This window comes from Rousettus aegyptiacus, unplaced genomic scaffold (genome assembly GCF_014176215.1).
Source record: "Rousettus aegyptiacus isolate mRouAeg1 unplaced genomic scaffold, mRouAeg1.p scaffold_m13_p_17, whole genome shotgun sequence".
Classification (NCBI taxonomy): Eukaryota; Metazoa; Chordata; class Mammalia; order Chiroptera; family Pteropodidae; genus Rousettus; species Rousettus aegyptiacus.
Genome location: NW_023416292.1, coordinates 4,231,182 through 4,248,016, shown reverse-complemented (window position 1 = coordinate 4,248,016; position 16,835 = coordinate 4,231,182). Strand labels below are relative to the sequence as shown.

The window sequence follows — 16,835 nt, the reverse complement described above, 5'->3', positions numbered from 1 at the left end:
ACCTCCTTTTACCACATCAAAGCTACTTATGATGAAGGCACTAAGGAGAGATTGCAGTTTACCCCTTTATATTTATAGGGCCAGGAGGTTAGCAGTGGACGGAACCCGGTAGTAGACTAGAATTCTCTCTACAGCGTCCCCAACATGTCATCACAAACTTCTGCTTAAACTCTTCCAGGAATCAATCATCTTCCTTTTGAAAGAACCAATGTCTGAGCAGCTTTCTTAAAAAGTAATCCCTTACATTGTGCTGAAGCTTGCCTCTCTGTAATGTCTCCTATTTGTCAACATGGATTTATTCAATGGCTATTTCATGCCAGGTGTGTGCTGGGCATATATTCTTTTTATTCCAATGACATTGTGTTTATCTTGGCCACCCTGCTTGGCTCTCCTCTAGTATGTCCTTTTTAACCTCAGGGAATCATTTAGATGAAGTGAGATTCGTAAGAATAGAAACTGACAGCTGCGGAAATGCCTACATCTGGGCAACTCCACAGCTGGTAGACTGTAGATCTCTCTAAGGGAGGGCTCCTGAATTCCCAGGGTACAGCTCAGAGCAGCTGGCCAGGCTGAATTTCCTTCTAGCAGTTTGCACCCCACCCTGAGAGTCAGTGAGTTATCTTGCAGGAGATTTACAGCTCAGTTGAGAAGAGAAGGATATACGGCAGGATAGTGCATTCATCTTTATTAGCATCAAAGCAGCAAAACCTTCTTGGCCCCATGAATAGCTTTTCCTAGATAGCAAATTCTACTTGTAACACAAAAACCTTTCTCTTCTATTGTTTCTGCTGGTTCCCTTAACCAAAGGTGCAAAAACTTGCACACCTTTGTTTTAATCAGGGAAAGATGGAGGGAGGGGGAAATATAATAAAGACCTGCATCCTCATAGATTCCTTTCCTTATGCCACAGCTATTTCTAGACCTTGAAAGGATGAGAATCTGGAGACCGAGGAGTGAAATGTGACTAATCTTGACTCAACCACTAACTAGCCATTCTCCCTCCCAAGGCATTAATTTGCTCATTTGAAAATGATGGTTTTGGAATAAATGGTCTTATACAGTTGGCTAGAATAGTATTTATTAAGAGGCTACATGTGTTTACCACAAATAAATCAGGCCCAATGCTGCCTAGAAGAATTATCCTGTGCAGAGAAGCCTAAGGAAATAATGATATACCTTACTCTCTGTCACATTAATACTTGAAAAATACTGAATCTTTCTAGAATTCTTACAGGGACTTGAGGAGCTCACTTTCAAAGGCAGTTCTCAGTTGCCCCTTCTATAAAGTGAATTACCACCTTGTAAGCCAACTGTTTTGTAACACACATACTCTTATTACCTCTCATCAGGACAATTGGACTGATCTCCTTGAATTGTAAAGAACATCATCAGATTGCCTTTCTAAAAAGTATTGTGGTCGTACAGACTTTGGCTCAATAACCTACAGTGTTATTCACAGTGGCCAAGACATGGAAGTATCCTGCAATAGATGATTAGATAAAGAAGCTGTGGTACATATACACAATGGAATATTACTCAGCCATAAGAAAAGATGAAATACTTCCATTTGCGACAACATGGATGGACCTCAGGATAGTCATGCTAAGCAAAATAAGCCAGACAGAAAAAGTTGAAAACCACATGATATCACTTATACATGGGATATAAACCTAAAAGTGACAAACAAACAGGACAAACAGTGGACATGGACTATAGACTAGTGATTACCAGAGGGGAGGGAGAAATGGGGGAGGGGGAAGGTAGATATGGTAAAGGGGGTCAAATATGTGATGACAGAAAGAAATCTAACTATGGGCAGTGAACACACAATGCAATATACATATGCCTCGCTGTTAAATTTATACCTGAAACTTACTAGATTTTGTCAACCAATGTCACCATAATAAAAATTTTTAAAAAAGAAAACCTACAGCAACTCCCTGTTGGCTGCATTAGAAGGCCAAGGCTCAGCCTGCCATTCAAGGTTCTCGGTGAAAAGACTCCAATGTATTTTTCTACCTCATCCTCTAACACTCACCTTCAGATCCCTCACACCACATTCATTATTTTACATACCCGTTATCCTATTCCCTTCAAACCTCTTTCTTTCTTCTATTTACTAACCCACAACCAACCCAGCTTTCAAGTCACTGCCCATTGTCTTGGCTTGCTCATGATTCCAAACTCACTCTAAGCCATAGAATACATGGCACCTCAATCTCTAGGTAAATCATGCTTCTTTAATTTCTCCCAGGCACTTTTTTAAAAATTAAATGTATTGGGGCAACATTGGTTAAGAACATTATATAAATTTCAGGTGTACAACTTTATAGTACAACATCTGTATACTCTATTGTGTGCTCACCACTGGAAGTCTAGTCTTCTTCTATCCCCATATATTCAACCCCTTTAACCCTCTTTGCCTTCCTCCAACCCCCTTCCCATCTGATAACTGCCATTCTGTTGTCTGTATCTATGGGGATATAAAACAAAAAGCAACAAACAAACGAAAAGAAAACCTCACAAATACAGACAACAGAATGGTGGCTCCCAGAGGTTTCGAAGTCCATGAGACACAGTGCGCTCTAACACATCAGTTGATTAATGAGAAGCCAGGAGTGTTTAGAATATGCTGGAGACTAGGAAAAGAGAAGGGGACAGGGTGAGGATTTCTTTCTCAGCCCAGGACCACTTTATCATAAAAATAACAATACAGGAAAGAGCAGACACAGCCCAGTACCTTAACGCTGCTCAGGATCTCCGATGTAGACAGGATGGTAACATTTTGGAAGATGTCCTTAGCTTGCTACAGAAGAAACATAAGTGATGAGTATTCCACGCCTTCCTGAGACATAAAAGATCACGAGAAGGAGCTTGCTCTTCAAGTTAGGATGTCAGATGAGGCAAGCCCCCTTGCCCACACTTTCACCCAGAACCCATACTCACGATGGCTCCTTTGATTTCTCGGAAACTCTCTTCTATATGGTGCATGTCCATGGAAATCAGACATCTCCTGAGACCTCGGGTGTGCACGGAGCACAAGAAGAACACTGCGCCCAGGAACCAGAGGGAAGCATGCTGTGCCTTCATGTTCTGCAGGAAGGATGGAAGTCAGCTGCCCAGCCGAGAGCGGAGAGCAATGAAAGGGTCCCCTGACTGAGCTCCCCTTTGGACCTCACAGGGCAGGCTGGGCAGCAACCAAGAGAACAGACTCAATGCCTGAGGAGTTCAGGGGTATGTGTCTCCTCCTCTGGTTTTCTTGAATCAATTAGATGTGTCCTTTCCCCTCCCCCCATGTCCCCACCTCCACATAAGGAAGCACAATACTCTCAAGTCTCAGGGAGTATGTGTGTATATCATTCTATTATGACTCAACACAGCTCATTTTGTCAACAGGGGTTAAAAGTATTGTTTTTAATCAATTAAATAAGAAAAATAGGGTTGGTAATCCACCCTAGGAATTAGGCAACAGATCTGGAAAACCATGAAAACACATTTGGCTTTTTCTATTTGCCCCCAAGATAGGCAACACCCTTTTATTACAAACCCCCACTGTGTATCTGCTTAAAATCATTTGTTTAAGCCAATTATGAATACGGTGCCTTCTGGAGAAGATGAGAAAAGGAGGCACAAGACATCTCCTAATAACTAGCCACAGCCAAGAGAAAGAGGACAGCTACTCCTGCAGAGGGCAAGTTGGGGGCTTCCCCTGTGTCCTCCCACTGAGCTGGGGCAGGAGTGGTGAGAAAAATGTTTGCAGCTAGTCGGTCCCTAGGCAAAGCCAGACCCAGAGATCCTTGCTGCCTCTCCTAATTCTCTCACCCTTCCTGCTTGGTCTTTCTCCGCCTTCTTCATTTAACCACTTTAAACGGTATCACAGAATACGCGTTGAGAAAAGTGCACAAAACGTAATTATGCAGCTTGTTGAGCTCTCTTTCTCTGACTTCTCCTGGCACTAGCCCAAGTTTCACAAACGGGGCTTACTTAGCCGTAAAGATAAGTCTTGTAACGCGTGTAAATAGACCAGCCCTTTGTCCAGTGTCATCCATGGTGCCCACTGAGGGGTCTCACTTCCAGCTATGTGTGTGCTGAGGTTTGTGTAGTGTGCGTGGGAGTGGAAGAAAGGGAGGCACCGAATATAGGAAGCCAGTTGAGGAGGCTGCAGAGCGCACACACCCACACTTCCTACTTATAATTACAGTTGCTCTAGCTATAATGCACGTATGTGCAAGTGTGTGAGCCCCAACTGCCTCCTTTCCCACCACCACTCCCCAGATGTTTTGGGGGATTCTCAGTCTCTTCTCCAGAAAACCAAGAAATAACAAATCCTGTTTCATAAACCATTTTGCCTCATCTCTCTTTGACACAGCATCACTCCCTGTGAGAGAGCAGGTGCATACAGGAACCTCAAGAACATAGAGCCCGCTGGCAGGGAAGTCTATAGAGTCCCCCCAGAGATCTATCCCACCTAAAAGCAACTGGGGAGCTTCTGGAAAGCCAAATGACTAGGAAGAGAGCACAGTTTTTCTTCTGACAAGATAACAGTTGGAAGCTTTGGGACATTGCCTGCTTGTCCTATGCCAGGACAAGACCGAGACATCTTGTGGAAGAGAAAGATGCCTTCCTTAGCTTGGTGAGGCGATTCCAGACATTTTGGCAGATTCAAAAAACAGTACTAACTAACATTTATCATACATGCCACATGTGTCAGACACTGTGCCAAGAATTTTACATAATTATTTAATGCTCACATCCACCCTGTGATGTAACTTCTGTTTCTATCTCTACTTTACCAAAGAGGGAGCAGACACTCATAGAAGTGAAGTAACCTGCCCAAGGTTCATGGCTACCACGTGGCAAAACCAGAGTAGAAGGCAAGCAGGCTGGCCTTAAGCCTTCTCTCCTTACCTCCACACCATCCCGCTGATAGCTCTGCCCCCTCTGGGATCTCAACTAGAGATCCAAGCAGATCCCCTTATATCAGATGCAAAGGAATGCATTTCTGATTAGATTGACTGAATTCGTGGTGCTCAATTTAAAAAGATTTTTTAAAAGATATTTAACACTGCAAAGGATTTAAAAGAAGATAAATTATAAAGTGTCCAGCATAGTTCCTAGAATAAAAACGTTATAGTAAATATTACATTCCCTCCACTTCCTTTTCTTCTTCCTTCTTTTCCATTCTCCATCTCTTGTTATTGAGAATGAGGTACCAGAAAGTTCACTCTCTGTATGAAGCACCTCTCCACATTTTACAAAATACCCAGCACCTGGGACATCATAGGCCATACACGATTGTGACAGGTCACCTCTCCTAGCTGTGAAGGATGAGGGCTAGAATGAAGGTGAATAAAAACCTCTGATGGAGGCTGGCATGAGGCTTACCTCTCCCTAGGTGCTTGAGTTGCTCCTGTGTCTTCTCTCTCAGTGCTCTTTGCCACTTAGGAAGGGATGGTCACTTTTATGCAGGTTGATAAGAGGAAATGCTGTCAAGGTCTACTGGGTGGGTCCACCTTTGGAAGATTGTTTTTCCCTTGCTTCCTTAGTTTCTCATTTCTTTAATTGTTTTCTTCTCTTTCTTGTGGGAGATATAGCTGATTAATCATTATTAAGAAATGCTCCTTTCTCTAGGTCTTGACATGTAGCTTCTAGGAAAAATAAACTCCCCATCACCATGCAAATGAGAATTTCTTGCAATTCTATGTCCAGACAAAAAAATCCAAGTTAGGTCACTTTCCTAAGAGTTGTGGCATGCCACCAACTGTACCCAGAAGGCAAACTCAGGAAAGCACTCTCCTGATAGCCACACCCTGCAAGCGGCCAGGCCCATGAGACTGCAGGTGCCAGTGACTCCAGCATACCCTACCAGACCAATGCCTCATACAGCAGTTGAGAACCTACCAGGTGTCAGGCACTAGCTAAATGCTTTGCATGCATTATTTTGTATAACTTCATGGGGAACATTTTTTTTTTCTCATAATGTAAGAATTTCTTTGGACATTATCTCCTTCTTCTTTATCTTGTCCCTGGAGGGCCCTTTCATTCTCTATTAATGCAGAGAGAGAAAATGAGACTGGGAAGTAGAGGGGTTTGAGAACAGAGCTGGGAACACAGCCTGGAATCCTTGTTCTTGGGCCAGAAGACCCATACCTAAATTACTTTTTTACACAAGCTCTAAATCATTTCCTCCCCAAACACAAATTATCATAATAAACAGAGCATATTTTTAACAAATGAAGCAATTCTGGGGTGGGATGCAATTACAAGAGACCCGACAGGCCCTTTGGACACCAGGCTGGTCCAGTGGGCTGGAGAAGACTCTCCTCTGTAGCCAGACTGGGGAGGCAGAGTCTCTCCTAGCCGGAAAGGAAGGACAGGGAGGACTAGGGGCTTTAAATGGAGGTGCAAAGGAAAGGAGCCCCATGGTTTGGAGGGGTCTAGCATCTTGGACAAAACAAAACAATACATATTGAAGGAAGCTGTAGATCATAGTAGTTACAAGGTAGCTCTGGATTTAAACCCTGGCTCTCCTCCCTCTGTGAGACTCTGGACAAGCTACTTAAGACCTTTCTGAAATGTCATAAAATAGGTGAAATAAAATGTAAGGATTTGAATGAGCTAATGGAGTTGATTCATAGAAAGTGCTCAGTAAATATTATTTATTTGGATGCTGTGTGCCAAGCACCTGGAATGGGAGAGACATCCCGAGTTAAACATAAGCTCTCTACTCCTTCTGGGGAGGGAAGAAAGAGCTACTCTTGAGTCCAGAAATACCTCCGGGTCCCCACTCCTGCTTCCCCAGGAGAGTTGGGTGCTGTTTCCCCATCAGGGCCAGAGCTGCCTGGCTCATAGTTCAGAGACTTTGGCCTAGCCCCAAATGTGAGGATTGCATAACCGTCTGTGCTGACTCTCACCCCACCTTTATCCCATTGAGCTCAGACTGTATGTTCTGACCCAGCTTTCATTTCAGGGCAAAGATGTCATATTAAAAGGCTCACAGAGGGGAAAAAGAAATGTGATGTGTTTATAGCTCCTCTCCGGCATGCAGAGTATCGTGGTGGCTGGGACTATAGCTCTGGAGTCAGCCCAGCCTAGGCTGAAAGCCTCTGCTCCCTATGGCTGTCAGGCTGAAGGCAAGTCAGTTGATCTGTGCCTCTGTTTATTCACCTGCAAAATGGTGCTAATCATGCTTACTGAATATTCGCCAGGTAGGTATGATGTGTACATTAAATGATTAAGCCCTTAACACAGTACCTGGTGCGTAATGAGAGATTAAAAAGTGATAAACTTTGTTATTAATTTTACAGCACCTAAATTGGGAAGAATGGACAATAAAACATGATTTCTCTTTACCTCAATCCTCGCTGCCTAACACTTACAGTAAAAAATAAGAATAAAGATTGAGATGGGATGGCATCCCTTCCAGGACTGCAGTCAAACTGTATATTTGATCCTTACATGTTGGGTTATGTCTAACCTTAGAAATGGGTCTTCTAGAACCAATCGGCCCATCATTGGGATGCCAGAGTTCTATCCTCCATTTGTCAAATGGGGAAGTAGAAAGAATATGAAGGAAGACCAGAGAGCCAGAATGAAGAATGCTCTGAGTGGCAGACGTGTGCTGAACACAGTTCTCTCCCGCTATCCACTCCAACATCATGAATCACTCATGGTGATGCCAGGGCAATTTTCTCTCCATAAAAGAGTAGGGGGTGCCCACTCCTAAGTGCTAAGTCCTAGAGCTCACACGAGAACCAAGCCAGGCATTGCACAACTCCAGAGGGCGCCATGCCCACTGCTTTTTATGAGAATAAGACTCCATGGAATTGACCAAAGTGTGGCCCTACTGAGTGATCTGAATTAAATAGATTAGGTCTATGTGAATAATTTCAGTTATATTAAAGGAAGAACCCATCATTATGAGGACTATTCAACACTACAAAGTGTCATAGAGAAAGGAGCTGTAAAAGAAAGAAATCTTGGTACTGATGGATGCCTATTTATTTGGGAAGTAAACAGGGACTTAAAAACAACAAAAAATGTAATTATTTAAAGGTCTTGGTCAATATATCTGTATTGTAATGATATATTTGGAATTTTTATATAGCTTTGAAAATAAAGCAAAAAAAAAAAAAAGGTAAATTTCCCAGTTTTGGGGAACCTTAAACCTAAAAAGTTTCTCCTCTGTTTGAGATTCAGAAATGAGAGTCAGAAAAGAAAGCAGAGAGAACCCAATTCAAAATTCCCATTACAGTAATGGACAAGTGGTCCTGTAAACCAATCCTACCCTCATATAGCAAGGAAGTGGCATACTCTTCCCTAACCTCAATCTCCTGACTTCCAGCCCAGTGCCCTTTGTCACCTCATACTGCCTTCTCATCTCAGGATCAGGTGCCGTGGAATGGAACATAGAGCTGTGGGGAACCTCAAGCCTGTTTAGCAGGGCAGGGGATGTAACTCTCCCAAGCCAAGCTGTTCTGACTTGCTTTCACCCAAAAAGTCAATGACCTGAGGATATCCAAACTGGCCGCTCCTGTACTGGTGGGGAGGGAAGGACAAACCCACCTGGGGTGCCTGTGCTACATCGACCTGGACTTCCCTTCTCCTCTTTCTCCCACGGGGCTCTCAGTCAAGGCCTGCTGACCTAGGGCCACAAATATTCTTTGAGGATCTTCTGTCAGTGGGTTCTGTGGCTCAAATGCCATGAAACAGCCTCTGGACAGACAGGGGAAGGGGAGCTGGAGATAAGTAATGGAAAGAATCCAAGCATTTGCCTGCCTCTCCTGGATCACTGACCCGGTCTCAGTCCCAAAGATCCATCGTCTCACAGGCAGACAGACTTCCTAAAATGCCAACCCTGTTTTGGTGTTCTCCAGTCTAAAACTCCCAGTAAAGCTCCCAGGGGCCTCCAGGATGAAGGCTAAGTCCCTTCCCATGGGAGCTCTAAACCCATCATAATCCAGACCTTGTCCATATCTCCAACCTTATCTCTCTTGATGAGCTCTCCACACCTAGAAAGAATTGCCCTTGCTTTCCTGCCTTGCAAACACCTACCCAACTTTCAAGACTTAGCTGCAATGTGACTTCCTTTGTGAGGTCTCTCTTCCCTTCCCTCTGTCCCTCTCCCCTCCTCCTCCCTACTCCAAAGGGCACTGTACCCATTGCCTTCTACTGTAAAGAACCTCCATAATATTGAGTAGAGTGTGGCCCTACTGAGTGATTTGGATAAAATAGATTAGGGCTATGTGAATAATTTTGATCCCCTATTCCACCCTGGTTGAGTTGACTGCTGTTCCCTTCATATTCTCATCAGATGGATGCAAGATACCCAATTGACTTTGAATTTCAGATAAACACATTTCAGTGCTTACCCATCTGGAATTCAAAGTAGACTGGTTATTCTGTATTTTTGTTTGTTAAGTCTGCCGACTCTACCCCAAACCCTCTACAGACTTTAATATCAGTCAGGGCCAGACCCAGCTTGTTTGTATGGTACCTATAGCTCATGAGTTGCTTCTTAAAAAAAAGAATATTAAAATAGAAGTACAAATTTAAGGACAAAAGTGAGTATTTACTTAGAATGAGAAATAAATCACAACAAATTGCAAAATTTTCAAGGCTGACAAATATCACAAACACCACAAAATCCAGAAAAATAACTCAACACCTTTATAAATTAACTCCCTGGCACCTCTGTGTTTGCTTCTTCAATGACAGTGATTTTTTTAAACTAGTATTTTCTATAAAGAGAGTTAAAAAAATAATAAGTCAGTCTTTCCTCTGGCATGGGTGTTCAAAACTGAGTTTTTGTTAGAATTCATAAATTATGCTATAGGTTTGTACTCTACAAACACAGAAATTGATAAATTCTGCTTCACGAGATTCCCATCAGAAGAGAAAATAGCATATGATTCATTTCTAATCATATATATTGCATCAAGTAATTTTTCCATTTTGACTAGATTTTAATAAAAATCAAATATGTGGCTTCCGATTTTACATGTCTATTGCCTCGAAGAATCTTCAACGCACTTCCGTCTGGTTTCAAATGTTACAAACCTTGTTTTACTTCCACTACCCACACACTTCCAGTAATCAGAGTCAGCACAGCACATAGAAGGAGTGTTTCTGGGTACCATTCTTACACTAGATGAGTACCAATATCCTAACCTCACACAGATGTGATTACAATCCATGTAAATCTAGTTCTCTAAAGGCCAAATGCATTCCAAGTCAACTACTCCTTAGCCAGATCCCCTAGATGTGTGGCCTCTCTAATGTCACCTGACTTGAGAGCAAATGTGACAGAGGGGAGGTCAGAGTGAAAAAGGACACTAATATTAATTGATTAAGGCTAAAATACCTTACTTTTGTGAATTTTACAAGAAAATATGACATGTTCAGGCACTTGAAAGGAGCCCACACTGGTGAGGGGCCCCAAATTTAAACTTTCTTAGCTAAACAGTAAATCTCCTCTGACCACAGACCCTACAATAATATATTGTATTTATTTGTATTTTCTAATTTAATTTTTATTTTTAATCAAAGATTTCCATGTATGTAATTTTAGAAGGCATAAAAATGGTGAAACCCTGCGTTCAGTTGCTACAGTCTGCCCTACCCTTCTATCCTATGCCTTGTAAGCGATATTCAGCTTTCTCTTCTGCTATTAGCCCCATAACTCTAAAGAATCAGAAAAATGGAATCAGGTCCAAACGTTTTATGTGCCTTTCATTCCATTATCTTATGTTTCTCATGGTCACACACTCAAAATTCATAGACAGAAGAAGCTAGACAAACAGCAAAGCTAAGAAGTATTGAACACATATATCTACCCAGGTACTAAATGAAGAAGCACCTATATTCATTATCTCTTTTAATCTTCACACCTGCTCCAATAGGAAGACATGATTTTTGTGTCTATTGTTGTAGACAAGGAAGCTGAGGTGCAAAGCTGTCGAGTAGCTTGTCCAAGGGCACTCAGGGAGGAGGTAGGTGGCAGAGCTGGATGTGATCGTGGTAGCCTGACTCCAGCACCACCATTCTTAGCCACTTCACTCTATCAGACACAAAGGAGTATTCAATCCAGCCTCCTCATTTCCAGGTCAGAAAACAGCAGACTCGGAGAGACATATCTTGCCCAAATCTACACAGCTGAATAGTGGTGGATCAAGGACCAGAACCCATATTGCTGAACTCTTGGTCCAGTGTTCTTTCCATTTGCATGCACTTTGTCACCTCCTGAGACTTCAAATCTTCTTCCCACAAAAATAAAGACATCTCTTCCTTTCAAGCAAAGAAAAAGCAGAGCATAAAATGATATAGAGTATGGTTTGAAAGCACCCTTCCCAAACAACAAATCCAGGCATGTCAGCGGAAACTGTGATTCTTTGGAAATTGGATGTGGTTTTCTCCTTATTGTTAAATGAACCGTGCCACTTGAAGAAGAGGTGCTCCCATGGTCTCTAGGAACCTGGGAGTTCTGGGGGAGAGCTCTACCACAGGAGACCAGAGGAGGTCAGGCTGAAGGCTGCCAGCTTACTGTGTCATTATAGTAAGTGAGCAGTAGAGCAACAGCAGAGATGATGAAACCATCTTGCATCCAGGGGTTCCTGAAGGAAACCCCAACCAGTAGCAACTGGGGTGGTACTACCCCAGCTCTTGGGGTCCTGTCCATTTAGAGAGCTTGAGGCTACACTGGGACTTCCTTTTCTGGACTCTCTCCCCTGGATTGACTAAGCCTCCCTCCTCTTCCAGGTACAGGTTCACTCAATCTGGCACGCTGAGTAGGAGCCAGCTGTCGGCATCTCTCAGCAGCAAGCTAGAATTTTCAGCTTAGAGCTCAAACTGAAAGATGTAGGAGTTCTTCCGGGAACGCTTCTCTGCCAGCCTCGCGGCATTCTTTGCCCCTCAGTCTGCCCTCAGCACTTGTGGACGTATTTGCGCTCTGTTCACTTTCACTTTGTGTCAGTTGGGGCATTCTGAAATCTCTCTCCCATCACATTTGAAGCTTAAGGAGGACTGAGACTGTGCCTTCCCCATTCCAACAAGTTCCCAGATGGCTCCTTTATTAAATCAACCTTTTAGTTTGAGAATCTAAGGTCAATTTCTTGGCTGGATAGAAACTTCATGATGGCAGGGATCTTACACATCATGTTAATTATTTTACTTCCAAAACGAAGTACATAGAAGGAGTCCATAAGTGTTTATTGAGTGAATAAAGGAATGACAGGGAATGAGACCTCCCAAAGGCATAAACAGTTTCATAGTTGTTTAGTGTTCCCGCACACCCACCTGTACAGAGTTTTGGCGAGTTCAACATGAACAGCTTGCCTGCTAAACTAGGTGCCTGGTTTTTTAGTGCTCCTTAGGTGAAGACCTTCCATAGAAAAATCAGAGAGTTCAGACCCAGAGGGTTTGCATGCTTCTCTCCCAGTGTCCAAACCAATTGGCTCCCAGGCAGGATTAGAGGCAGGCAAACTGCCTCTAAGAGTTGAATTATATAGGCCTTTTTTCTTTCAGTGTGTGCGCCTGTGTTGAGGATTAAACAAAATATAGTACCAGAAGGAAAAAAATTTCTAAACATGACATTTTATTAATATTAAATATTTATCACACAGGAAGAGAGAAAAAAATCAATTTTTTCTCTCTTTTCAATTAGGTCAGCTATATCCAAGCAAAATTTGCCTAATGCCCTTGAAGCACAGCAACGCTCAGACATACTTTAAGTGCCAGAGTAACTTGCTGTCCCTGAAGCATTTCTTGTAACATGATTAATGTTTAAACACAGAAAAAAGTTAATCATACACAGTCTACAGATCCAAGAAGTCTGATTCATTTCTTCGAGAAACCAGTGAAACATATGGAATGACCCCCCAAAAGTACAAATACACAAAACCTTTCCTTCTGATATTCATCTGTGGACCTTTAGGAGTCCATGAGTTCCAAACTGAAAACCTTAAAAGACTTGGACTTGGGCCTAATTTTGGCACTTGCTGGCTGTATAACTTTGGACAGGTCAACCTCTCTGTACCTCAGTTTCCTCATCTGGGAAAATGTGGGTGATAATTCTTACCCTGCCCTCCTGGGTAAAAATGGTAACAGGACTAAGAAGTACAAATTGGTAGTTACAAAATAGTCACAAGGATGTCAAGTATAGCATGGGGAATAAGGTCAATAACATTAAAATAAAAATGTAGTGTCGAGTGGGTACCAGACTAATCGGGAGGATCCCTTCATAAATTACGTAACTGTCTTATCCATTATGCTGTACACTTGAAACTTATAAAATATTGAATGTTAACTGTAGTTGAAAAACAAAAAATTTTTTAAAAATTCTGTCTACATATGTGAGGGATGATTAAAATACCAGGGAAGGCATTCATCTAGAAAGGAAGAAGTGCCTTTTTTCTCTTGTTATTTACCTAAGAGCAGGTTATGGCACGCTCAGCGATGAAAGTCACAGAAACAATGAAAAGGATCTGAAGCCAGAAGGGAGCTGCTCGCCTGGTCTTTCCCTTGGGTTTGTTCAGCCGAGTCCTGCCTGTAGAAGTGTCTTCCCAGGGCTGTGGGCGTCAGTCATTCTCCCATAGAAAGAAGCGGGGGCAAATGTTTTCTGGCTCCCGTAGATCTACAGCCCCACAGTGATTGGCAAAGCCAAGTGATGCCGAGATAAGGAATGAGCACTGGGCTTAGGGTGACCAACCGTCCCAGGTGGCCCGGTATGGAAGGGTTTCCTGGGACATAGGACTTTCAGCACTAAAGATGGAAGAGTCCTGGGCAAACAGAGACAAGTTGGTCACTTCAAGCTGGACTGAGAAAGATGAGCTGGGGTTTAGTTCTGGCTCTGCCGCTTCAGTTGTGTAACCTTGGGCAAATCCCATAAGGCTATCTTCTATTAGCCTCAGTTTTCTCATCTAGAACATGGGACAAATGAAAATGAGATGATATGATATAGAGAACATCTTCTAGTTGAAGGGGAAAATTCAATAAATATTCTTTAACCTGAGGCTGGCAGAGAAGCATCAGGAACACAACTCACTGAGAAAAGCCTCCCTCAATCCTCACATTCACAAATACCATCTGTCCATCATTTCATACTCTCCAAAGCACTTTCACACATGGTATTGCTTTATACTCAAAATTCGACCTAAGTAAGGAAGACGTTCTTATCTCCTTTTTCCAGATGGGAAACCGAGACTCAATGATTAGAGAATCATCATGCGGCCAGGCAGAGCTAAAACTCTAACCTAAGCACCTTGGCTCTTAGCCTAGGCCTCTTCCACCAAGACCACTCTCCCTCCCGCCCCCACGGAGCAGCTGCTAGAGCTCCCTTCAACGTGGGGGCCCAGGCTTCTGGAGACAAATACTCCACTGATATCAAGCGGCAGTGACAGAGTGAGGACCAGGGGAGGACGTCCCACCCTCAGCACACATACTCGTGATCATTTCTCAGCACCACGAGATTCAGAGCTGAGCATATTCTTTTCCTCTCCTTTTAGAGCTCTAACTTGCTTCAGTGGGATGCTTCTTTTTATAAAAATATTTTTATTTAAGTATACTTGATATACAATATCATATGAGTTAGTTTTAGGTGTACGATATAGTGATTTGACATTTTTATCCCTTACAATGTGATCTCCCCACTAATTCTAGCGATGATCTGTCACCATGTAAACTTATCATAATATTATTGACTATATTCTCCTTCGCTTTTGTCCCCATCCCCACCCTCTCCCCTCTGGCAGCCATCCCTTTGGTCTCTGCTTCCATGAGTCTGTTTTTATTTTGTCTTGTTTGTTCACTTTTATGTTTTTTTAGACTCTACATATAAGTGAAACCGTGCAATGCTTGTCCTTCTCTATCTGGCTTATTTCACTTAGCACAATACCCTCTAGGTCTATCCGTGTTGTCACAAATCGCAAGATTTTATTCTTTTTTATTAGTGCTATGTAATATTTCATCGTGTGTGTGTGTCACATCTTATCCATTCATTTATTGATGGAGACCTAGGTTGCTCCCATATCTTGGCTTTTGTAAATAATGCTGCAATAAACATAGGTGTGCACATATCTTTTCAAATTAGTGTTTTTGTTTTCTTTGGATAAACACCCAGAAGTAGAATTGCTGTGTTGGATCCTTCTTAAGTTAAGAAAAGTAGGAGCTTCATCCGCATGACCTGTGCTTCGAGAATTCCCTTTGAGCGAGCAGCCCGTGAGAACTTCAGGGGCTCTGGGGGGCTGAGAAGGAAGTGGGAAGAAGAGCAGAAGCACAGGCCACGCCCTGCAGTCTTGTCCTTCAGTTACATCTTCTCCCTTCCAGACAATGCATAGTGTTATGTCTGCTTAATAACGCTTTCCCTTTTTTAACCATTGGAAAGGTAATCCTTTTTTTTTTTTTTTTTTTTTTGTATAGAAAAACTGTGGAGACTACAGAAAAGTAGAAGGTAAGAGAAATGGTCACTCATAGTCATTCTATCCAGGAATAAGCTTGGTGTTTTTTTTTTAACTCAGGATCACCTGAAGAAAAATGTTTAGAGGGTGCACAAGTGACTTATAACTCTAGGCCCTAAACTCCACAATGGTATTAACTCAAGCCCACTTTCGTCACTTATGTATTCAGTCAACAAACACTCAACTGGGTGGTGCTGTGCTAGATTCTGGGGATATAGTGGACAATACAAATAGTCTTGGTCCCCCACAGGCCTCACAGCAGTAGGGGAGGCACCATTAACCAGTGGCTGTCCTCACATCACATCAAAATCTGGCCTCTGTGCTAACACTTCCAACACATTCTTTTATTTCATCTTTACAACCCTGTGAGAGAGTATTATTTTTAGCCACAGTACACAGATTGAGGGAACTTAGGTAAAAAGAGCTTAAATACTTTGACAAAACCATAGAGCTAATAAGGGAGGAACTGAGTCAGGAACTGGGTGAGGGCGATGACAGTGCCGCCCTCAGGAGCCTGTGTAGGACGCCTCACCTGGTCCACAGGCCAGGGAAGACCTCCCAAAGAAAGTGAGGTTTAACTGGAAACATAAAAGGGGTACTGGGGAAAAATCTGAATTTCCTTCCCCCACACCAGCAACTAGATTCCAACATCCACCCCAAGGTTCTTGACGATATTTCCCCCTGGCTGCGGTTCTTCAAGGCCCCACATCTGCCACCCTCACGTGTCTTGCTTTTTAGCCCTTCTATCCGGGGGTGTTTCCCATTAACCCTTCTCAGTTCTCATTTCGCTCAAACCCGGGACCCTACCATGTCTAAGTCTCTCAAGGACATCTTGGGAATTCCCCCTCCCCTACGCCCCCCAAACTTTCAAGCTTAGTGCAGAACCTTGCTTTTCCCAGAACCAAATATTAATCACAGTTCAAGCTAAAAATGATTAAGTTCCCCCAAATTACAGGCAGGGTGGGGCCAGGACGTGGTGATGAGAAAGCTGAGACTTTTCAGCTCCCGGCCACCCCAGAAAGGCAGGGCAAGAGCAAGGCCTGAGGGAACTTGAGGAACCTCCAAATTAAGGTGCAAACCGAGCCTCTACCCAAGTATGATTAGCTTTTGTTCTATTGGGTGTAATTTCCGTCCAGCTTTCCTTCAAATGACCCCAGATTCAAAGGGAAAAGGGAAGGTAGATGCTGATCTCAGGGTGGCAGGTACCAGAGAAGTCTGTCACTGACTCACTTCCGCCTCTCTTTAGCTCTGCCAGGCCTGGGAAAGCTCAGAAACACCTGGCAGGTGGCAATACCTGCATCCACCTGCTGCAGTGGAAGCCAACAGGAGAGAAGCTGATGGTGCTGGAGCGGGAACTAAGCTTTGTCAGAAGACACACCCAGA

At 43.1% G+C, this 16,835-nt stretch overlaps 1 protein-coding gene across 5 annotated transcripts in view; it reads right to left on the bottom strand.

Annotated features, from left to right (window-relative positions):
• Window positions 1–16,835, bottom strand: part of IL19 (interleukin 19) — a 64,676-nt gene that overhangs the window by 3,139 nt on the left and 44,702 nt on the right. For 4 of the 5 annotated variants that reach the window (XM_016129277.2, XM_036234451.1, XM_016129278.2 and 1 more), the window contains 3 exons: window positions 5,386–5,648; window positions 2,947–3,093; window positions 2,741–2,806 (listed from right to left, as the gene is read on the bottom strand). In XM_016129277.2, the coding sequence (XP_015984763.1) occupies window positions 2,741–2,806; window positions 2,947–3,090 (210 nt within the window). In that variant the 5' untranslated portion in view covers window positions 3,091–3,093; window positions 5,386–5,648. Of the gene's footprint in view, window positions 1–2,740; window positions 2,807–2,946; window positions 3,204–5,385; window positions 5,649–16,835 lie in introns of those variants that run through there. The other variant, XM_016129279.2, reaches the window with a different exon arrangement.